Source organism: Lontra canadensis, unplaced genomic scaffold (genome assembly GCF_010015895.1).
Source record: "Lontra canadensis isolate GAN:19392208 unplaced genomic scaffold, GSC_riverotter_1.0 scaffold47, whole genome shotgun sequence".
Taxonomy (NCBI): Eukaryota; Metazoa; Chordata; class Mammalia; order Carnivora; family Mustelidae; genus Lontra; species Lontra canadensis.
This window is the reverse complement of record NW_022631041.1, coordinates 9,062,876-9,083,126: the sequence shown is the minus strand read 5'-3', so window position 1 is coordinate 9,083,126 and position 20,251 is coordinate 9,062,876. Positions and strand designations below refer to the sequence as shown.

The following is a 20,251-nucleotide window of genomic DNA, read 5'->3' as shown; positions in this document are numbered from 1 at the left end:
CCATTAATAGGTCCTCCATCTAGTTGCCATGACATTCTCCAGATTCTTATATCACCATCAATGGTCCTCAAACTTTCGTACACCTCCCATAAATAAGCGTGGCTCTTTCAAGTGGCTGGGGCATCAGAGGCTGGGGACAAACCATGTAGAACAAACACAGGTGGGAGAAATTTTGAGAAGCCCCAAACACTTGTAATAGAACCCTACATTTATGGAACTTTGATATATTAAAAACCACTGATTGGCTATATTTACTTCTACCAACAGCCACTTTTGTGAAATCAACAACAATTTTGTCTCAAGCTCCTGCTTTCCGTCACGTTTTCTTTCTTTTTGTTTTTTTAAAGATTTATTTATTTTAGAAAGCGAGAAAGAGAGAGAGAGGGCATGAGGGTGTGGGAACAGCAGAAGGAGAGGAAAAGAGTCTCAGACTTACCACTGACGTAGAGCCCATGGTGGCCTGATCCCACAACCCTGAGATCATGACCTGAGCTGAAACCCACAGTGGGTCACTTAACTGACTGAGCCACCCAGGTGCCCCTGGGTCACATTTTCTAATAAAGGTTTTATAGCTGATATCAAGTCTGCTGTAAGGAAAGGAAAATAAACAAGTTACACTTTGCTAGGCACTCGCAGAGCTCATCTAATTATGGCATGAAACACTCTAAAGCAAATTATGTGTCTTCTTTCACTTGTTCCAAGAGGGGATATTTTACACTCACAGAATATGGATATAACTGTAATACATATATTAATTCATCAGTGATAAGATGTTATGTAGAATCGGGGATGAATGGCACCCAAACCATGTTCCTACACTGCCTGGCCTGATCCCTATGTCTCATTATCCAACAATAAGGAGAAAGGATTTGGCCAGGAACGGCCAGAGCCGACACTGTGAGGAATAGCCTTGGCTGCTGGAAATGCAGGTGGAGTACATGGGCTCAGGGCAGTTCAGTCTAAGTGAGCACTGTCCAGGACTAGCACTAAAGTCTTGGGCATCCTAACACAAGGAAATGAGCAGCAGAGAATGAAAGAAACAGAGCATCCAATTAGAGAGATTAAGTAATTCCTTTATCAATATAATGTAAAGACAAATGACAGTTCTTTGAGAAACAAAAGGAAATCCTTCCTTACAAATGTCTGAATGATGGTTATGAACACTCCATAAATGGGTGTGAAATACTTAGGGGTTTTTTTGGTGGGTTGTGTTTTAGTGATCATGGAAGCAATATGTCTTCAGTGCTGATAGTCATCAATAAAAGAAAAATAATAAAAATGCCCATAACCATACTAATCAGAGATTCAAAACGCTAACATATGGCCATCTGACCTTCCAGTATGTTCCTACATTTACAGACTACATATATACTTTTGCATACCCTCTGAAGTGTTTTACAGTATTTTAAAGACTTTTAGAATATTCCAGAGACTTATTTTTCATTTGTCAAAGAATCAATAGGCTTTTTCCCCCCAAATATATTTTTTTCCAGGTAAATGGCTATTTGCGTGTGTGTAGGTATGTTCGTGTGTGTGTGTGTGTGTGTGTGTGTGTGTGTTTTAATTCCATTTTTTAACACGATTATCAGGGAATTCATTCAAGAGCAGGAGAACCTTCCATAAATTTCTCCTGCTCTTCATTTTACCACTCTATGGTGCAAAATAGCAATAGGTTATGAACTAGCTTTTGAGCACTTTTTCATTTCAGTATAGGGCTGATGGTTCCTGCATAAACTTACCTATAACCTTCTGGATCTACCTTTCAAGTAGTTACGCATATGATTTAATATGCTGGCCCAGGCATATTAGAGTCATCTAAATATATGGATTGCGTGTGTCAGCTCTTTCTCATAAATAATAATGTTGTACTTTCTTTCTCAAAACAATTGGCTGTCACGATGACAACTGATTGTAGGAAAAACAAAGAGAGTTTCTTGTCCTGGATCCTTAATAGGTTTTAAATAATAAAAATTAGAACGTGGTAAGCTCAAAATCATAGCAATTACATTTCCCTTGTTGAGATTATAATCCAAATTCTCACACTAATTCCATGCCGTGTGTTTAAATTTTAGTTCACTGAGCCTTGCTGATTAGACTAGAGACATCTTGTAGTATTTCTTTCAATATCTAGCTAACTATGGTATTGGATTTAGCAACTATTCCCTCAGAGCCCTGATGTGGCATCTGGAGAAACAGCTGCTCAGTTTCATATTGGGGGAACAGCCATGAAATGAAATGTTTATGTTTAAAACTAGATATGGATTTTATACATCCTGTTCCTATTTAATGAAAGGCTATGTGGCTTTAAGAAATCATTAGGTATTTCATTGTTTAGTCCTATGTTCCTTTTACATAACAAGATTTTCTCAGAGGCCGATGCCACCCAGATCCCAACAAGGCTCAAAGGCCTGAAGAAAGTGTGTTTTTCAGCACCTGCAAAGACTGGGTTTCATTTGTAAACCAAGGCAGGCAGGCAAGCTCTCTGGACCCTTTTCACTCCAAACAGGAGCTCCTAACTGGAGCCTCTGGACACAGTGCTGACCCAGCCCACAGCCTCACTCCCAGGGTAGTGCTTCTGCACCTTAGAAACGCAAGGAGGTGTTTTCATAGATTTTTAAAAATTAAAACCACACACTTGCAATGCAAACTGCAGAAAGGAAAAGCCAAAACAATGACTGCACTTGCTTCCTGTTTTTAATTTCCCCAAGAGGGACACCTCAAGTTCCTCTCTGTTCAAGGGCTTCAAAGCTGCTTTGCTGCTGGAAGTCCTGCGGAGAGCCAGGGACAGGGCAACTTTCCCAAAGCGTGGTGTCAATTTCGGAAGCACGGCTGATTTGCACTGTGACTCTTTTTAGGAACATATTTATATCAGCTCTATCCTTACATAAATGTCACTTGAGAAAAATATAGAACTTTTGAGATAAAAGTAGGTTCGGCAAAGCCGGCAATGAGGACCTGTCCCAGCCACCATCTGCTGAGTCCATTAACTTAAACTTTGGGCACACTAGTCCATTCCATCTTAAACTTAAACTTCCCTCTCTCTGCCCAAGGTCAATGTCTCCCCACCACACCTTCTCAGAAGCGCCATCTCTGGATGATCTCCTCACTCTGTTTCTTGCATCTGGTCTTCCAGCACTCTCTGTGGACTCCCTAGCTTGATCCAAATCCAACCTAACTTTCAAAACAAAATCCACAAACCTCTCCACCCGTCTCTCCCCTTCTCCAGCTATAGCTACTCCAGCTCCCTCCCCTCCACGGCCACCCTTTTCTAAGAGGTTGATGCTACTCACAGTCTCTTTTCCTCACCTTCCACCGAGCCATCAAAGTCATGTCACCTCTTCTCCCCAGAGTCTGTGCCTTCCATGTCATGGGGCTTAATATACTGGATAGTCTTCATTTCTTACCTTCCCTTCACCTTTCTGCAGCACAGGACACTATCAAATATTCTTTTTCATAGAATTGTCTCTTCTTCTGTTTTTGGTGAATGTCTTCTCTTGGATTTTTCCTCCTACCTTGCTCAAAGCTCCTATTCCTCACCCATCACATAAATCTTGATGCGATGGCTATGTTCTATCACTCATCCTTTCCTCTTTTCTCTCTTACTGCTATCCCTGAACCATCTTATCCATTCCTGTGACTTTAAGATGCACATGCCAATTACCCCCAAATATTTATCTCTGGAACAGATCGTTCTCCAAGGGTGCAGACACATAGCCCACTTCTAACCACACATTCACCATGAAGACCTCACACTCAAAGTGGCCAAAATGGAGCTTATTTCCTCCCTTTCCCAGCAAACAGATCCCTTCTCTTGTGTACCACTCATGAATGAGCGCACCATTCCTGGGGCTGACTGTCAGGTCATACGTGACCCCTCCCTTCCTTCACCCCATATCCATTAACAACCTGGAGTCAGTGATGGGGAGCCATATTACTTTTCAGGGTACACTTCTGTCTAAACAGAGCTACCTCTTCTCTCTTGCAGTTCTTATCCTCAGGCAGCCTGTTTGGAGAGAGAGGGAGAAGAAACTGTTCTTTTCCTTGACTAGGCAATGGCAAGAGGTAGATTAAATAAAAAGCCAGAGGGGAGCTTTACCCCTGAGATGGCATCTCTTTCCTGCCCACCCTTGTAACTAGAAAGCCATTATGGAGACCAAGCATGATCAGTTTGCCACTTTCTTGCTCCTAGATTTAGGTGAGAATCAAAAAAGAACAAAAACAAAACAAAACAAAACAAAAAACCCCCAAAAATAAAAAACATAGATTTGCTGCCAAAAAAAGGATACTTTAAAAAGTAGAAAAACTGAATATAAGAATTTGCCAGATACATGTTATGAAGAAAAAAGAATACAAAATTGGATATTTTTGTGAACATCTAAATTTGTGCAAATATATTAACACTAGCTAAAAAAAATCTATTTAAATTGTGGTGCCTGGGTGGCTCAGTTGGTTAAGCATCTCCCTTCGGCTCAGGTCATGATCCCAGGGTCCTGGGATCGAGCCCCGTGTTGGGCTCCCTACTCAGTAGCGAGTGTGCTTCTCTGTCTCCTCTCCACTCATGTTCTGTCACTATCTCGGTCTCTCTCTCCCTCTCTCTCTCAAATAAATAAATAAAATCTTTAAAAACAAATATATTTAAATTAAAATTAGTTTAATTAAATGCAATTTAAAATTGCAATCTTCAGTTGCACTAGCCACATTCCAAATGCCTAGTAGTCCCATACATAGTGATTTTGAGGGTACAGATCATCTGCTGACAAGTGTACCTAAGGAGGCAATGTGTGTGTGACTGGCAATTTTATGCATTCGGCTCTTCTATCATAACCAAACTATCATGGATTTGCATCCTGATGGGTCTTCTTGAACAAAAGAGAAAGTAGCAGCCAGAACTAAGCAGCCCACATCTATATTTCATTAGAAATGCCATCCCCACAATGGCAGGATTGAGGTCTAGTTTTTCCTAACACTTAGAACCGTATCGGGCACAAGTAAGGATTCTATATGCATCTGTCACCTGAAAATACTTTGGGCATGAGAATGCCATTACTCATATACTGTGAGAAAAGGAAAAGTTTAATAATGCCCAGCCTATAAAAGTAAGTATGTCCTCTTAGTATAATTTAAGAATCAGAGGCCTGTTTCCAGGCTATAAGAGATGTATCTTCCCTCTTACCCACCTACTCATCCTAGATTCCAGGGTCATTGGCCAATGTCCTTCTGCCACAAAATATCACACAATTCTATCCCTTGAGGCCTTTGTTCATGTGGATCCCCTATCTGGGAATCCCTCCCTTCTTCAGTCCACTCCCAGCACCCCATAATCACAACCTACCCATCTTGGAAGATCATTCACCAACATTCTATGTGTCTTCTCCATACTTCTGCCGTGAGTACTAGGGATTTGGTTGGCAGTAGTGTCACTGCATTTTGATAGAGCTTGGGTTCTCTGCACATCCTCTCCTCCTCCACATGGTAAATCTTTTGTTCTTTTGTTCATTCCTCCTCGGGTGCCCTTGGAGCCCAGTACAGTACCTTCAAGGCACACTGCCCAATAATTTCTTCTCAAACTGGATCATTTAGAAGTTCATTGGGCCTTGGCCCATCACACAGTCTTAATAGCATGAAACATGAAAATGAAATGATGACAAATGTAGCCATTTACTGGGCAGTTACAGTATGGAAAGCACTACACAAATAGTTCATGTAAGCCTCAGATAGGTGAGGTAAATTGCCCAAGACCACCTGATTGAGGTGCTAGAAAGCAATTCAAACCCATATCCAACTCCTTCCTTTCCAGTGATGCACTGTGCTATCATCTGTTGTAAGTATGGACTGGTTTGTTTTCATTTTACAAACATTATTCTTGATGCTATATATAAGATATGAATGATTATTACCCACAAATAATTTTTAATCTCTGCTATATGTTTTCCTATGATTATTAACTCCCCAACTTTTGATAGCATTTTTACTATAAAATGTAGGCTACAAACCATTAATATTCTATCATTTGCCATGTGTACTATAACCAACTTCACCATCAAGGGAAAGATTAGACTAGATATTTTTTTATAACTAGATAATTCCTCAGAATTATTTTTGAATCATGCAAAGAATAAACTCATTCTTTATTATACATTTGTTCTCACATAATTTTTTATAACTGATATGCTTTAAAAGATCCCATAGCATCTCCAAGGTGAGCAAAGAGGAATATTGCCCAGAGCAAGTTACCCTCCTAATTTAAAAGCATTCTTTGGGAAACTGAGAATGGAAATGTATACAGTATAGTTATCATTCAGTATTATTTACTATTTATGAAGCTACATGAATTATGTATAAAAACACCCAAAACATTATGCTAACAGCACAACTAAGCAGCATAGTATCAAAATAATTAAACTGTGGGGTACATGGGTCGCTCTGCTGGTTAAGCATCTGACTGTTGATTTCCACTCAGGTAATGATCTCAAGGTGCTGGGATCAAGACCCATGTCTGATTCCATATGAGTGTGAAGGCTGCTTGGGATTCTCTGTCTCTCTCTGTTCCTCCCCCACCCCACTCATACTCTCTCTCTCTTAAAAAAAATAAAATAAAATAAACCTTAAGCAACTATTAACTAGAGTCAAAAGATCCAAAGGTCTCGGGATCCTGGAATTGAACCCCACATCAAACTCCCTGCTCAGTGGGGGAGTCTGCCCTCCCCCTTCTCATTATCTCTCTCTCCCCCTCTGCCAAGTAAATAAATAAAATCTTGAAAGATCCAAAGAAAAGATTTTAAAAACTTGGGGTGCCTGACTGGCTGTCAGTAGAGCATGAAACTCTCAATCTCAGGGTTTGTAAGTTTGAACCTCACACTAGGTATAAAGACTACTTAAAAATAAAATCTTATAAAGCAATGGGGTAATAAATGTCTGACATCACACAGCTCTTTCTTGTCTTATTCTCTTGTTTGTACATAAATTTACTCCATGGAGCGGCTTTGTACAAGTGTTTCCACTTCTCCCAATTGTATGACACAGTTAAAGGCTTTGCCTTATTCCTAACACTGCATTTAACAGAGCTATTATTCTGGTCAATTGGACTTCTGTAATAGTGTACTTAATGCTAGAATATGCCCTCCATTGGTTTATTTTTTTCTAATTATTAGTTGAGGTTACAGTATGGTTTATGATATAAAAACACTAACTACTAGATTTTATATATATATATATTCAGTTATTATATGCTTGTTTTTTAACTCATTCATCAAAATTACAAACAACCTGGCTATTTTCTTTACTGAAAATAGCTTCTTTAGTTTATATCAATGATGTCTCTGGGGATTTTAAGTGTAAGTATGGATTTTTCATTCAAAAGTCACTTTTGTGCCAACCCTTTCCTCACACCTCCCAAATCCAGGAAATTGCCAAGATTTTCAGAAAATATATTTGCTTATTCATGCAATGTACTTGGAAGGAGATTAAAGCATGGAAAAATAAAAGCAGATGAATAGGACTTGTGGGCTAAAAGAGATACAGTCAATTCATTTTGTTGTCATTTCCAAGAAAGAAAGAGGGAAAAAAGGAAGGAAAGGAGGGAGGGAGAGAAGAAGGACTCCACAATTTGAGACAGCAATTCTAATGTGTCTCAAAGCTATACCCTAATCAATTATACCCATCAAATTATTGAATGAACTTCTTTGCCTTAACATGTATATAAGTATTACCCTTTTTTTATATTTGGTAAAAGCAATGAAATACTCTTCCAAAGGATATATTTCTAATTTGGACACTGGGATTTTATTCATATCAGACTATTAGAAGTTATGGTTTGGTATGCATCCAACTGGATGGTTATGATTCTTAAAAGTACAGAAGATATTAGGTTGTCTCACCCAGAGGCCCACTAAAAAAAAATATTTGGCCACTAAATTCCTTCAGTTAAGTCATCATGGAGAATATTCCTGGGGTAGGAGATATTAGGCATTGGTATAAAACTGCCTACTGGTTTTTCTAATTAAAAAAAAAAAAACTTTTAAACATTATCAATTGTCTAAGACAAAATAGGGAGAATCAATTTGTGTAACAGATATTGATTATGGGTGGGAGGGCTTCAAAAATTCCAAAATGTTATTTTCTTCTTGGAATTTATAAGGCAATTTCAACCAGCAATTTAATATTCTTTAGAGAATGCAAGGAGAAAGCAATTTAAGATCAGTGTAATAAAAATTAGTTTCCATTTCCAGCACCTGACCTATCCAATATGCTATATCTAGGATATCACTGATACCCAGAGCAAGTCTACCTCTTAGAATTATAAAGACCCCTCTGATAACAGAGGTGAAGTGAACTTAACAAGGTCTTTATACTTCAAGCCCTAGTTCCTTACTTGTAAAATGTAGTAGTAACAATAATTACTTCACTGGGTTGTTATGAAGCTTACAAGAAATATGTATAAAACTTGTTCTAACCTGTGAATGTAGGGTTTTGTTTTGTTCTGTTTTTTGGTTTGTTTGTTTGTTTTTTACCAAGACCATCTAGCAGTGAGGAGTTAAGAGTTTCCCTCTTCCTGGTCTGAAGGCCCCACACTTTTTCTGCTATCCCACACATACTCTAAGCACAAGGAATGGGAGCCTCAATTCCCAAAGACATTTAGAAACTTCAAATACCTTAACAAGGATTCCAATGCTTAGAGGCCAAATAATAAATTTTGAACTGCCACTTGGAATTCTAATTACAATATAGAGTTTCTATTACCCTAAAGCACTGGTGACAATTACCTCTTGCTTTCAACTGTGGGCGGGTATAGCAGTGCTTTGCGATCAGGCATCATTATTAAAAACTAAAATACCTAACACGTGCACACCTGTGCAAGCACATGTGCACACACACATACACACACAGGAATATTACACTGGAATAAAAATGAGATCTTGACATTCACAATAATATGGACAGACTTGGAGGGTATTATGCTAAATGAAATTAGTCATATTGAGAAAGATAAATACCATATGATCTCAGCCATATGTAGAATCTAAACAACAAAACAAATGAATAAACAAATAAAAAGCAGAATCAGGCCTATCACTACAGAGAACAAACTGATGACTGTCAGAAGGAAGGGGGTAGGGGAATGAGAAAAACGGTTGGAGGAGAGTGAGAGATATGAATAAGCCACAGGAATAAAGGCACAGAATAAGGAATATAGTTAATGATATTATAAACACCATTATATGGTGACAGATGGCAGCTACAATTGTGGTGAGCATTGCACACATATAGAGAAAGTGAATCACTATGTTGAATCACCTGAAACTAATATAACACCGTGAGTCAACTATACTCAAATATAAATTTTTTTAACTAAAATACCAAAATAAATTATTATTGTTTTCTGGGGCAAGGTGCTAAATTCTATAAAATAATATTTAAATCATTGTTTAAAGACTATCCACAAGCCAGGTACCTCCATGAAATACAGAACACAGTAAGCCAAGTACTACTAATATGCAATATGTGTCTAAAGAATAAATCATGTCAGAGACCCACTGGAGAAAAATGCTAGCACAGACTCACTCACAAAAAGAAACAAAAGAAATTCTTATTCTGAATTCAAGGTTGTTAGAGACAAAATCACTACCACAAAATTATCAACAACATAGAAGAACAGAAGGTAAGATGAGATGGGGTTCCCAACTCCCTTGTAACTGGACAGGCAAGTAAATTTCATGGACTTGAATGCACACATTTTTACATTTAAACACACATGAAACTAGGTGGAGAACTATAGTTGATTTTGACTGACAGCTAGCAATATGGTTGCCACGTGTGTGCAGGTGCCCATGCAGTTGCCATTCCTGGTGGCAGGACGGCCAAGCAGTGAGCCCACAGCTTCACAAGTAACAAACCACATCACGACCGTTTGGAAAAAGAATGAGTTCCTACTGAAAACCTGCAGATGACTTCAGGTAAGACCCAGAAAATGCCAGCATCCAAACTCATAGAATGGTCTGGATGTGACTGCTGCATTGGCAGGACTCCTCCTGGCCAGAGGGTGACATCTTAGGGACCATGGAAGCAGGGATGGAAGGGACCTGAGTGGAAAGTGATCCAGAAGACTCTGCCTGAAACAAGTCATAGGATTACCTCATGTTTACTTAGTGTTCTTTTACTTTTACGCTTGTCTGAGTGATAAATCATAAACACCTGTGTATAAATATGTCTAAGATCAGTCTTTCGAGATGTTGAAAACAAGAATCGTAATTGAAAAGCATATTGCATAAGAGCTGAACTGGAAGCATTCTTCTTGCTCACTGGTGGGCTTGCCCTCTAGGGTCTCTTAGACTTGATGGAAGGCAATGTATTTCAGACCTTCTTCACCTGGTCTGCTGACCTCTCAAACACCCTGTTTTAGGACAAACACTACTTTTGTCAATCTGCCCTCTCCTACTTCTTAATTTGTGGTCCTTATGTTTAGTCTCATATTGAATTTGGCCTCACAAAACATAAATACAAATTAAGAGAACAGGCTTGGGGAACTAGGGTGGCTCAGTAGGTTAAGCATCTGCCTTTAGCTCAGGTCGAGACCTTACGGTCTTGGGAGGGAACCTGAAACAGGCTCCTGCTCAGCGGACAGTCTGCTTCTCTCACTACCCACCCTCCTACCCACCCCCTTCCTGCTCTTTCTCTCTCAAATAAATAAAATCTTAAAAAAAAAAAAGAAAGAGGACAGGCTTAAAGTTACATTGCTGAAATTCAAATTCCAACTTAATGGCTGGAATTAATGACTGTGTGGCCTTGGGTCAATCAGCAAAACCTATATTCACCTCAGCTTCTTCATCTGTAGAATGGGAAGAGTGATGGCCTCTTCCTGGCAGAGTTATTTTGAAGATTAAATGAGAAAAATACATGTAAAGTGCCTTGAACTGTCCTGGGCACACATTAAATGTCCTTTTAAGTGCTGGCAACTCTACATTTTAATGTTGTTGTTTTGTAATCCATTCAGGAGTGTTGGCTTTTTTCCTAAAATATCTTGGAAACAATTCAAGCTCATGAGTCCTAACCTGTCCCCTCTGTCCCAACTCTCCCCTTCTACCCTGCCCACACTGCCTAGCTGATAATGTGGGAAGAACTCCCATTGCTCCAACACAAGACCCTCTGTGGGTTATCTTACTTGTTAGCACGTTCAAGTTCCATAAGACTTCTTCAAGGGGGCATTATCAATATCACTTTTCTGGTGGTGAAACAGACTGGAAAGGATTTCATAAACTGTCTAAGGTCACTCGGCCAGCTGCTAGGGCTTGGGATTTGCAACCTGGATTTTGGGAGTGAGTCCAGACCATTCATGTTCTTCCTTCCCTTCCACATAAGGCATGCATATCTGCAGAACTAAAGAAAGACAAGGCATGTAATCATCGCATGCTTGCCAGTCTCCTCTTAGGTCAAGCCATCATGACAACACTCGGCAGCCCCGTGGGACTCCAACCCAGGTCTGAACGCCTTGGACAGACACTTCTTCATTTCTCCACTCTCTCTTTTTTTGGTGATTGCACTGATTAGAAAGTATAAGTATTTCCAGGGACAAAATCATGGGTTCACATATTTATATTAAAAATATCTAAAAGGGAGCGGGTCTAAAGTGCAATCGAAAAGATAAGTTAATTTTTGCGCAGGGAGGGTATCCAACTAGGTTTGTATCTTGTCTGGCAGCATTACCATCCGCTAGCATGTATGCCATAAATACATTAATCATTGTTTGATTAGTTTTAATTGCAGGAATTGATTGCTATTTTATTAGCCTTAATTGCAGGAATAGATGATATCCCTCTCTCACAATTCAGATGAGGAAAATATGGCCAAAAGAAAACTATAATTCAAATAAGTGTGTCATTTTAGTATTTTCATGTGCCTTCACAAATGACAACATTCAATATATTCCTGGAAACCTACATGAGTATGTATACTTTTATTTTAAAAAATATTCGCATTTATCGCTTTACACGAAAGACTACAGGAAAGTCATAGGATCTGACTCACAACACAACCATGTCCAAGGTGAACTTCTGATCAAAGGAAACCTGGTTGGCAGGGCTTTGAGGTGAAAGGCATGCTTGCCTCCCCACACAAAGCCCACAGTGTTCCTCAGGGTTCTCTAAAACCAGGAAATGCCCTGCTATGGCCAACTCACACAGCTTCAGGGTTCGGTTTCCTCAGGCTTGCGAGAAAGTTCATTTAGACCTTCACTCATTCAACTATATTACAGAGCCCCTGCAACCACGGAACGCCAGAAAATGCACCAGCGACTAGGGAAGGACAGTCGCTGCCCCCTGAGTGGGGGCAGACCACATGGGTTCACAGCCTTGTGCGAGTCACAGTAAAAACCAGACCACAGCACTCTGGAACTCTCTCCCAGAGAAGGTGCTATTACTCAGATACGGTTGACCAAGCCCTTCGCAGGTGTGTCTAGGCAATCCTGCTCACTGGCCACTGTCACAGACGGGACAGCAGCAAAGCTGTGGAAGTGCATGACTGGACAGCTGCTCACCAGGAAAGCCACGCCTGCCGTGAGGGCTTCTGAGGTGTAGTCAGAATTCAGAAAAAAATTCAGTGTGTATTCTTCACTCAAAATGGCTATTTTTTGGGACACCTGGATGGCTCAGTCGGTTAAGCGACTGTCCTCAGCTCAGGTCATAATCCCAGAGTACCAGGATCAAGTCCCGCATCAGGCTCCCAGCTCCATGGGGAGTCTGCTTCTCCCTCTGACCTTCCCTCTCATGCTCTCTCTCACTCTGTCTCTCTTTCAAATTAATAAATAAAATCTTTTTAAAAATGGCTATTTTTGTCATAATGTGGTTATGTGCATTGATTAATTTACAAAATGAAGTTGAAGTTCAATTGATGGGGCTCAACAGACATAAAAGAATGTGCCGAGTGTATACAGTTTGCAACTGGTTCTCGTTATTCAACCGAGAAACAGATGACATTGCACAGACATCCTGTTAATGGTACATGGACATATTTTAAAGTGGAGGAGCTTGGCCAAAAAAGTGTTCATAATTACACGAATACACTCTGTCCTCGGGGTAACTCGAGGAGGGGAAAAAGGTTAGTTTTTCATTTAAAATTGTTCAAAAGTCCTCTTTTAAATTACAGAATCCTCAGTGGAGCAGCATATGGCCTGGAATGAGACTAGAAGGTATTCATTTTCCAGATTCAGATGAAAGACTTTCAAAGCTGCCTTATGTGAAGTGATTTTATTAATGATATAAACCATCCCATTCCTTATCAAACACTCCTTTCTTGAGATGTCTACTTCATGCGTGCAACTTCCCATTTAAAAAAAAAAATTTGGTGCTTCCTGCCAATATCTTTGACGTTTCTAGATATGCCTGATAGATCAAGGAAGACTTGAAGCATCAGATTTCCGAGCTGAAGGATGAGGTTTTCATACCGCACTGGGGGCTCATGCAGAGCCCCCTGGGCTGTGCGGAGTTTGAGGGTGTGAATCAGCGTTCTGAGGCTGTGACTCGAAAACCATGGTTCTAAGTTGAAATTAAGTCCAGACTAGAAAGACAGGTCTCTTTTGAAGATGCCACAGATCCCGTTAGGTATACTTCCTGGAATCTGAGACAAAAAGCTGGAATTTAGAGGGTCGGTCACAATCCAGCGTGTGACTGTGGGCACGGCACAAACTCTTGCCTGCTCCGTGTCTTCACTACACAATTTCCGAATCAGATTATGCTCTCCCTGGGTAACTTTTCACTTCTAAAATCCTCATTTTTACATATTTCTTCCTAATATTTACTCTACATCTCTGTTGCTTTAAATTTACTTTCTGCTCCCCTTGCAGTTGGTGGGAATAAAAACAGCCGCTCGTCATCACCACACATGTCATATGTGATGTCATGTACGCAGAACCCATAACACCAATACAAAACTTTTTTTAAGGCTTGGAGGTTGCTTAGTCTGGGCTAATGATTGTGCTAAGGTCTCTATTTATTTATTCCATTTGCTCAAGGTCCTGAAGCCAGCAAGTGGCGAGGCCGGGATTCGAGTCTAATAGCCTCCAGATCCAGTGACCCCCCCCCACCCACAAGATGTCGCTTATCTGTGGACAAAAATCACAACCACGTTTGGATGATAGATATTAAAGGCTGCAGGAGCCACGGCAAAAACTCCACATGTGACCCCACCTATCAGTTTATATGTCTCGCCACCCCACCTTCCACTCTGGTGAGCAGAAATTACCGGCACAAAATTACAGCCTATCACCCTCGGGGGTACTTTTTAGTCAGCAGTAGGGAGGGGGGGAGAAAGCCACAGAATAGACACATGTAACAATCACACAAAAGCATCCAAGCACACATCATAATGATTTATTTGCATTTTGCACAGAGTGTGAGGAGCCTTGCTTTTTCCTTTCTTTCAAGTTGGAACTCTGATTTCCCATGCTAACCATAATGCTCCTTTACTGAAAACATTTATACATCATCAATTTCAACAACACACATACTCTATGCCATTCATCGGAATGGAAAACAATCACAAAAGAGGCCAAGGCGGAACCGCTGTGAAGACCATAACATTTATTGAAGGGCGGACATAGGTTTGCAAATCACGGCGCTGCATGGGCATACAATCCGTGGTTCAGAATGGTGTTCCAAGTAAGCTTTTAATAGAGCCTTCTCATATAGTCCCTTTTAAAAACAATTAACAAAAGGGGGAGAAAAAAGTGTCAGTTGCAATTACATTTACAAAAACCAAAGTGCAGCTTTTATTTAGAATGAATCTGTGCTCGACTACTTGGATGTACACACGATTATTTGGACCTATGCACACATTTCTGTAAGGCAGAAGTTTCCCATGAATAATAGCTCTAGGAACCCAAAGAGTATCTCAGAAAATTGTCAAGCTTAGAGAACAGGCAACAACTGCAATAGAATTTATATCATTTGCCCCAATTACTACACCACTTTGCCCTCAAGATACTCAATTCAGCATCTTATTTTGGAGTAATAAAGGAAAATTCATCTGACAAAGGGCATGACGCAGAATGCATCTATAAAAGACACTTTTCATCTTAATGTTGAAAAGCTGACTTACTTTCTTTTCTTCCAATGGAAGAAATGTTGGCCAAATTGTCAAAAAAAAAAAAAAAAAAACCAAACAACAAAAAAAAAACTCCACCCAGCTCTTAATGTGGAATTTAACCTCTCATTTTCTTCTAAAAGTTATCTTTTAACAGCAGTAATAAAAAAAAAAAAAAAAAAAACTTCGTTGGAGGCATTTAAACAATTTAAAGGAAAATATCTATGTTGGTAGGAAAAAGAAAAGTTATTCATTTTTCTGAACTACTGTGTCATTTTTTGGGTTTTTTTGGTGGGGTTTTGTTTTTTTGTTTGTTTTGCCCTTCACAGACATATCTAAAACAGTGATCATGGAGTAGAAATTTGATTTTATATCCTTAGAGATAATAATATGAAGCTAAAGAGTATTTTCCAAAGAATCTGGTAGTGTAAAATATCTGATGTAGGAATATCTAACCGATGACCACTGAGATCGCTAAGAGTAAAATGAGAAAATTCTAAACCAGTAAACCTTGCTGATTTGCTCTGCTCTACACAACTTACTATGTTTAATACAGCATCTATCACAGCTTTACTCAAAGCACAAGTTGTGAGCTGACTGAATTCTAAGCCCGCCCCGTACTTGGCCCTTGGTCTGAATAGAGAACTGACAATTTCAGGTTAGACTCTGGCTCATGTCTTGTATGTCTCTGGACATATTATTTTACTTTTCATCCTTTATTTACTTTTGAGATTCAGAAATCTCCTATCTGCCTGAACATGATGCTTTGATACCTAATTTAATATTACATGTAAAAAGTTACATAAATCTAGTATTTTGTCTAAAAATGTCATTTTCTTTAACTTCTCTTTTTGTTATTCATCAATGCCCATGCAAGGATGGTGCTGTTTATGGTGCTCAGACTCTTCACAGAGAACAATCCAGATATGCTCATCTCAGTTTTCTGGAAGGTGCTTCCTAGCCCCTGGTACATCTGGTTTCTCTTCACATAGAAGACTGTGCAGCATCTGCTTGGTATCTCGGCTGGATTTTTCCCAGGAGAACCTACGGGGGAATGCCGACTTGCACTCCGAATTTGTAAATCACAGTCATAAAATCGGATGAAAATACACATATGCTCCTCACTATCAGTACACCGAATTTATAAACCCAAAGCTGTCAAAAAGAAGAAAGTTGAAGAAATACCTTCATATATGTCTATGTGATTATTTCCCCAGCCTTGAAAAGTGCTGGCCTTACACATTTGCTCATTGTTTTTAAAAATCACATTCCTTTCATTCAATCAATAAACATTCAGTGAACGCCTGCTGTGAGTGGCCACTGTAACCTTTCTCTCCTGTCTAAAAGAACGCAATGGGGCTTTATTTAGTGGGTGGAAGGCAGCAATAAGCACACATCGATTTATGCTTGAGTTTTGACGTCAGTTTCAAGGTAATCTCTTTCATATAGGAGGAAAGAAGGAAGATCACGGTAAAGAAGGGAAGGGAGAAAGGTGCTCAGCACCTACTAAGTGTCAAGCACCAGGCCAAGAACTCTGCGGCTGTTTGATGTAGCTTGATGTAGAACTATAGAAGGTATTCACTTTCCCTGTTCTATGGACAAGGATAAAAAGCTTTTGATGGGCTCAACTATTCAAGACCACTCCCCATGCTACACTGTAGTTTATCTTCCAAACAGATTCACCAGCTGAAGAGGCAATCGAAATCTGATTCCAAAATCTGAACTAAGATCCGAGGATCTCCAAAGTCAAAACTCAAGGCTTACTGTGTTTGTTGATTTTACACCACCAAGATGCTGTAAGTTTCTCGGGACAAAGAAACCACTTGAGTACAGCTGTTCTAATTTGCTTCAATTCCTTTGGTGGGAAGGAGGCCTTGCATTTCCTGAACCAAGAGATATCTTATGTAAATAAAATCTTTCTTTCCTCAGCCCCAAAATGTTGTTAAAAGATGAACTGAACAAAAATTTTACTATACTCCTCCAAATTCCTCAGTGTTATGAAGTAAAAGTCTCTATTACTTAATGTCTCTTGATGTTCTAGGAAATACAAATCAAGATGCTCCTCTAGTTCTGATCACATATTTGTCCCTCAGAAACTTTGTTTACCTTTCCCTATTAAGGATATCATAAATGTTAGATAAAATTTAAAATGCTATAAAACAAAATTACTCATCCTAACAGTAATTGTCTTCAGATACAATTCGTGGTAAGACTACTTCCTTTCTCTAATCTTCTAACTCTTGCCTGATCTTGATTTGATGCAAAAGGAACTGAGGGGTTCCTTTAATACTTCTCTGCTTAAAGCTTTCTCTGTCTGGCTTTAGGTAAGAAGTCTTTCAAGTCCATTGGCTGACTCAGCATTCTAGATTGTGACTCTTAATTTAGTTAAAAGGTCATTATTTTCAAATTCCAATAGCAGACACCAAGAGATCCAAAATTCAGCAAGCTAACTGCACTTAGATATTACACAAGTAGAAAATAAAACTTGAAATGACCAGAGTCCCTTTTCTTGGTTACAGTAGATTGCATTATAATGCCAATGGTGAAAATAATAGATTTTTCAGATATTGGGTTCTTTCTAGCAACAGTTCAACAAATGCATGTAAATGCACATCTGTGAAATAAATCTGCCAAGATGCTGCACCTGGAAATGGGGTCTTGAACAGGAAGCCATTTATTATCGCAATAAATTTTATCTGTAATCTATCCAGACCCCCCACTCCTTAAGAAAAATCCAGCCCAGGGGTGCCTGGGTGGCTCAGTGGGTTAAAGCCTCTGCCTTTGGCTCAGGTCATGATCCCAGGGTCCTGGGATCTAGCCCCACGTTGGGCTCTCTCCTCAGTGGGGAGCCTGCTTCCCTTCCTCTCTCTCTGCCTACTTGTGATCGCTGTCAAATAAATAAATAAAATCTTTTAAAATAAAAGAAAGAAAGAAAGAAAGAAAGAAAGAAGGAAAGAAAGAAAGATCGATCCAGCCTGGAAATCTGAAAGACTCTGGTTCACTTGAAAAAAATTTAAAAATTAAAAAAAATATGTGAAAGGTTGATTGGAGTCTAATCCTCACTTATCTGCAAGCTACATACAGTTTAAAGGACCATTTATACATGTTTGCAAGCTTCATTTCCTTGCGTTTGCATTTAAGAATGAGACTGATTTTATGGTATCAAAATTAATCTCTAGAAGTAGATAAACTATGTAAACCTTACATTTTTAAAGACCTTGGAGAACTAAACTGCTCACCTAGAGACTAGCACACACCAGGAAGAAAATGAACATAAGATGCTTCTCCTTTGGGAGTTTCCTAGTCTTGAGCTTCACAATACTGAGGTAAACTTTAGCAGATCGTGTGTACTTCCAAGTAGTGCAGGAAAGATTCTGTAACAGGACTAATGGCTCATGGGCTCTCTGAAGCTGCCTAGCTGTGCTCAGCCCCCCACCCCAGCCTGTGGTATACCTGGACCTTCTTTGATAATTTCCTTTCAATTACTTTTTTGGTCCCATCAATATGGCTGCATTTTCTAAGCCAAATTTTGGCTTTCTACCCACAGCCAAAGGCAGGCACAGTAAAAATTAGAAAGACTCCAGATGTGTCTTGATGTCCTTCCCCCACTCTATTCTACTCTCCTTTTGGGCTGTGGTTATGCAGGGCTCCTAATGGCTGCCACTGCTGACCTCCCTGCCCCCATGGGCCTGACATCAGAAACCTGAATGGGGTGGGGGGAGGGGGGATGGAGAACAGCAATGGACATGACAGTCCCCAAGGAGTGAGGAAAACTAGAGATCAAGTTACATAGCTGATCTTGCTCAGTTGTCTGTGAGAGCAAGATACCATTCCTGGTCCTAACACTACACTTTAGGTTAAATTAAACGCTAGAAGTCAGAACAAACCCTTTCCCCTTGCCGATGTTCCTCAATTCATCAGCTCTATGATCCTACCTATACACGAAATAACTATGAAAAGCACCTTAAAATAAGAGTTCTGTCACCAAACTATTCTATAGAGAATCATATAAAATATCTCAACCCATGAAAACACAGTCATATATGGAGTGAAAAAAAAAAAGATGTATGCTAAAATATAAAAGTAAAGGCCCTAATTCTCAAATTAAAGGCTCATATGGAAATGACGTAATGATGAGCCAATGCCAGAAACCTGCTTTTTGTCTTGAATTACACTTAAAATTAGTTATCACCCAAACGTCTTAGCCATCAAGAATTCAGAGAATGGAGGGGAGGATTCCCAAAACAGGCACAAGACCTGATCTCAAAAACCAAACTCAGTACCTCTTCATGTATGATGTTTTTACTGCCTTGTTTCTAGCTATTATAAGTTAGTTACCCAGTGTACTAAGTTGATTATTCCAGAATTTTTCCAAGCAAAAAGTTAAGCTGTTGAGTATTTCCAGGGTCATCATCCATTTCCCTTTTTGAAAGAAGTTTCTAAATATGCCCATTTCCAGTCTTCAGGCACCTCATGAGTCCTCCACGAGTTCTCAAAAATGATATCTAGCGGTTCTGTGATGACTTCGGCCAATTCATTAAGTACTCTAGGATGCCAGCCATTGGGACCTGTGGATTTGAACATATCGGGGTTATTGAGGTTTCTCCTTTACCCATTCTTCCCCTAGTCCATCATGGGTTCCTGCTCCTATTTTTTTTTAAGTAAACTTGACCCCCCAGTGTGGGGCTTGAACTCATGACCCCAAGATCAAGAGTCACATGCTCTACCAACTGCTGCTCCTATTTTTAAGTCACAATTGTCCCTTTCTGGTTACCACATGGACTTCTGAAAAAACAGCATTTTTAAAGACTCTATTTGTCAGAGAGAGAGAGACAGAGAGCACAAGCACAAGTAGGAGTGGCAGGCAGAAGGAGAAGCAAGCTCCCGCTGAGGAAGGAGGCCGATGCAGGACTCGATCCCAGGACCCTGGGATCATGCTCTTAGCTGAAGGCAGATGCTTAACCAACTGAGCCACCCAGGCATCCCTGAAAAAAATAGCTTTAAGTCTCTGTTTTTTATCTATCCATTTTCTCCTTGAAGTTACTAAATGAAAAATGTATTTTATTCTTTTCCAACCTGTCTTATTTAAAAAGGTTCTGTTTTTCCTTTTACAGTTCTTGTAAGAACAAGAAAGTTAAAAAAGAATATTAATGAAAAGTATATCTTGCAACAGTTTTTC

The 20,251-nt window shown here is 39.6% G+C and overlaps 1 protein-coding gene across 1 annotated transcript in view; it reads right to left on the bottom strand.

Annotated features, from left to right (window-relative positions):
• Nucleotides 1-18,615: 18,615 nt before the first annotated feature.
• Nucleotides 18,616-20,251, bottom strand: part of SAMD5 (sterile alpha motif domain containing 5) — a 50,222-nt gene continuing 48,586 nt past the window's right edge. Inside the window, exon 2 of the mRNA XM_032873148.1 lies at nucleotides 18,616-19,640. Coding sequence (XP_032729039.1) covers nucleotides 19,578-19,640 — 63 coding nt within the window. The 3' untranslated portion in view covers nucleotides 18,616-19,577. The remainder of the gene's footprint in view (nucleotides 19,641-20,251) is intronic.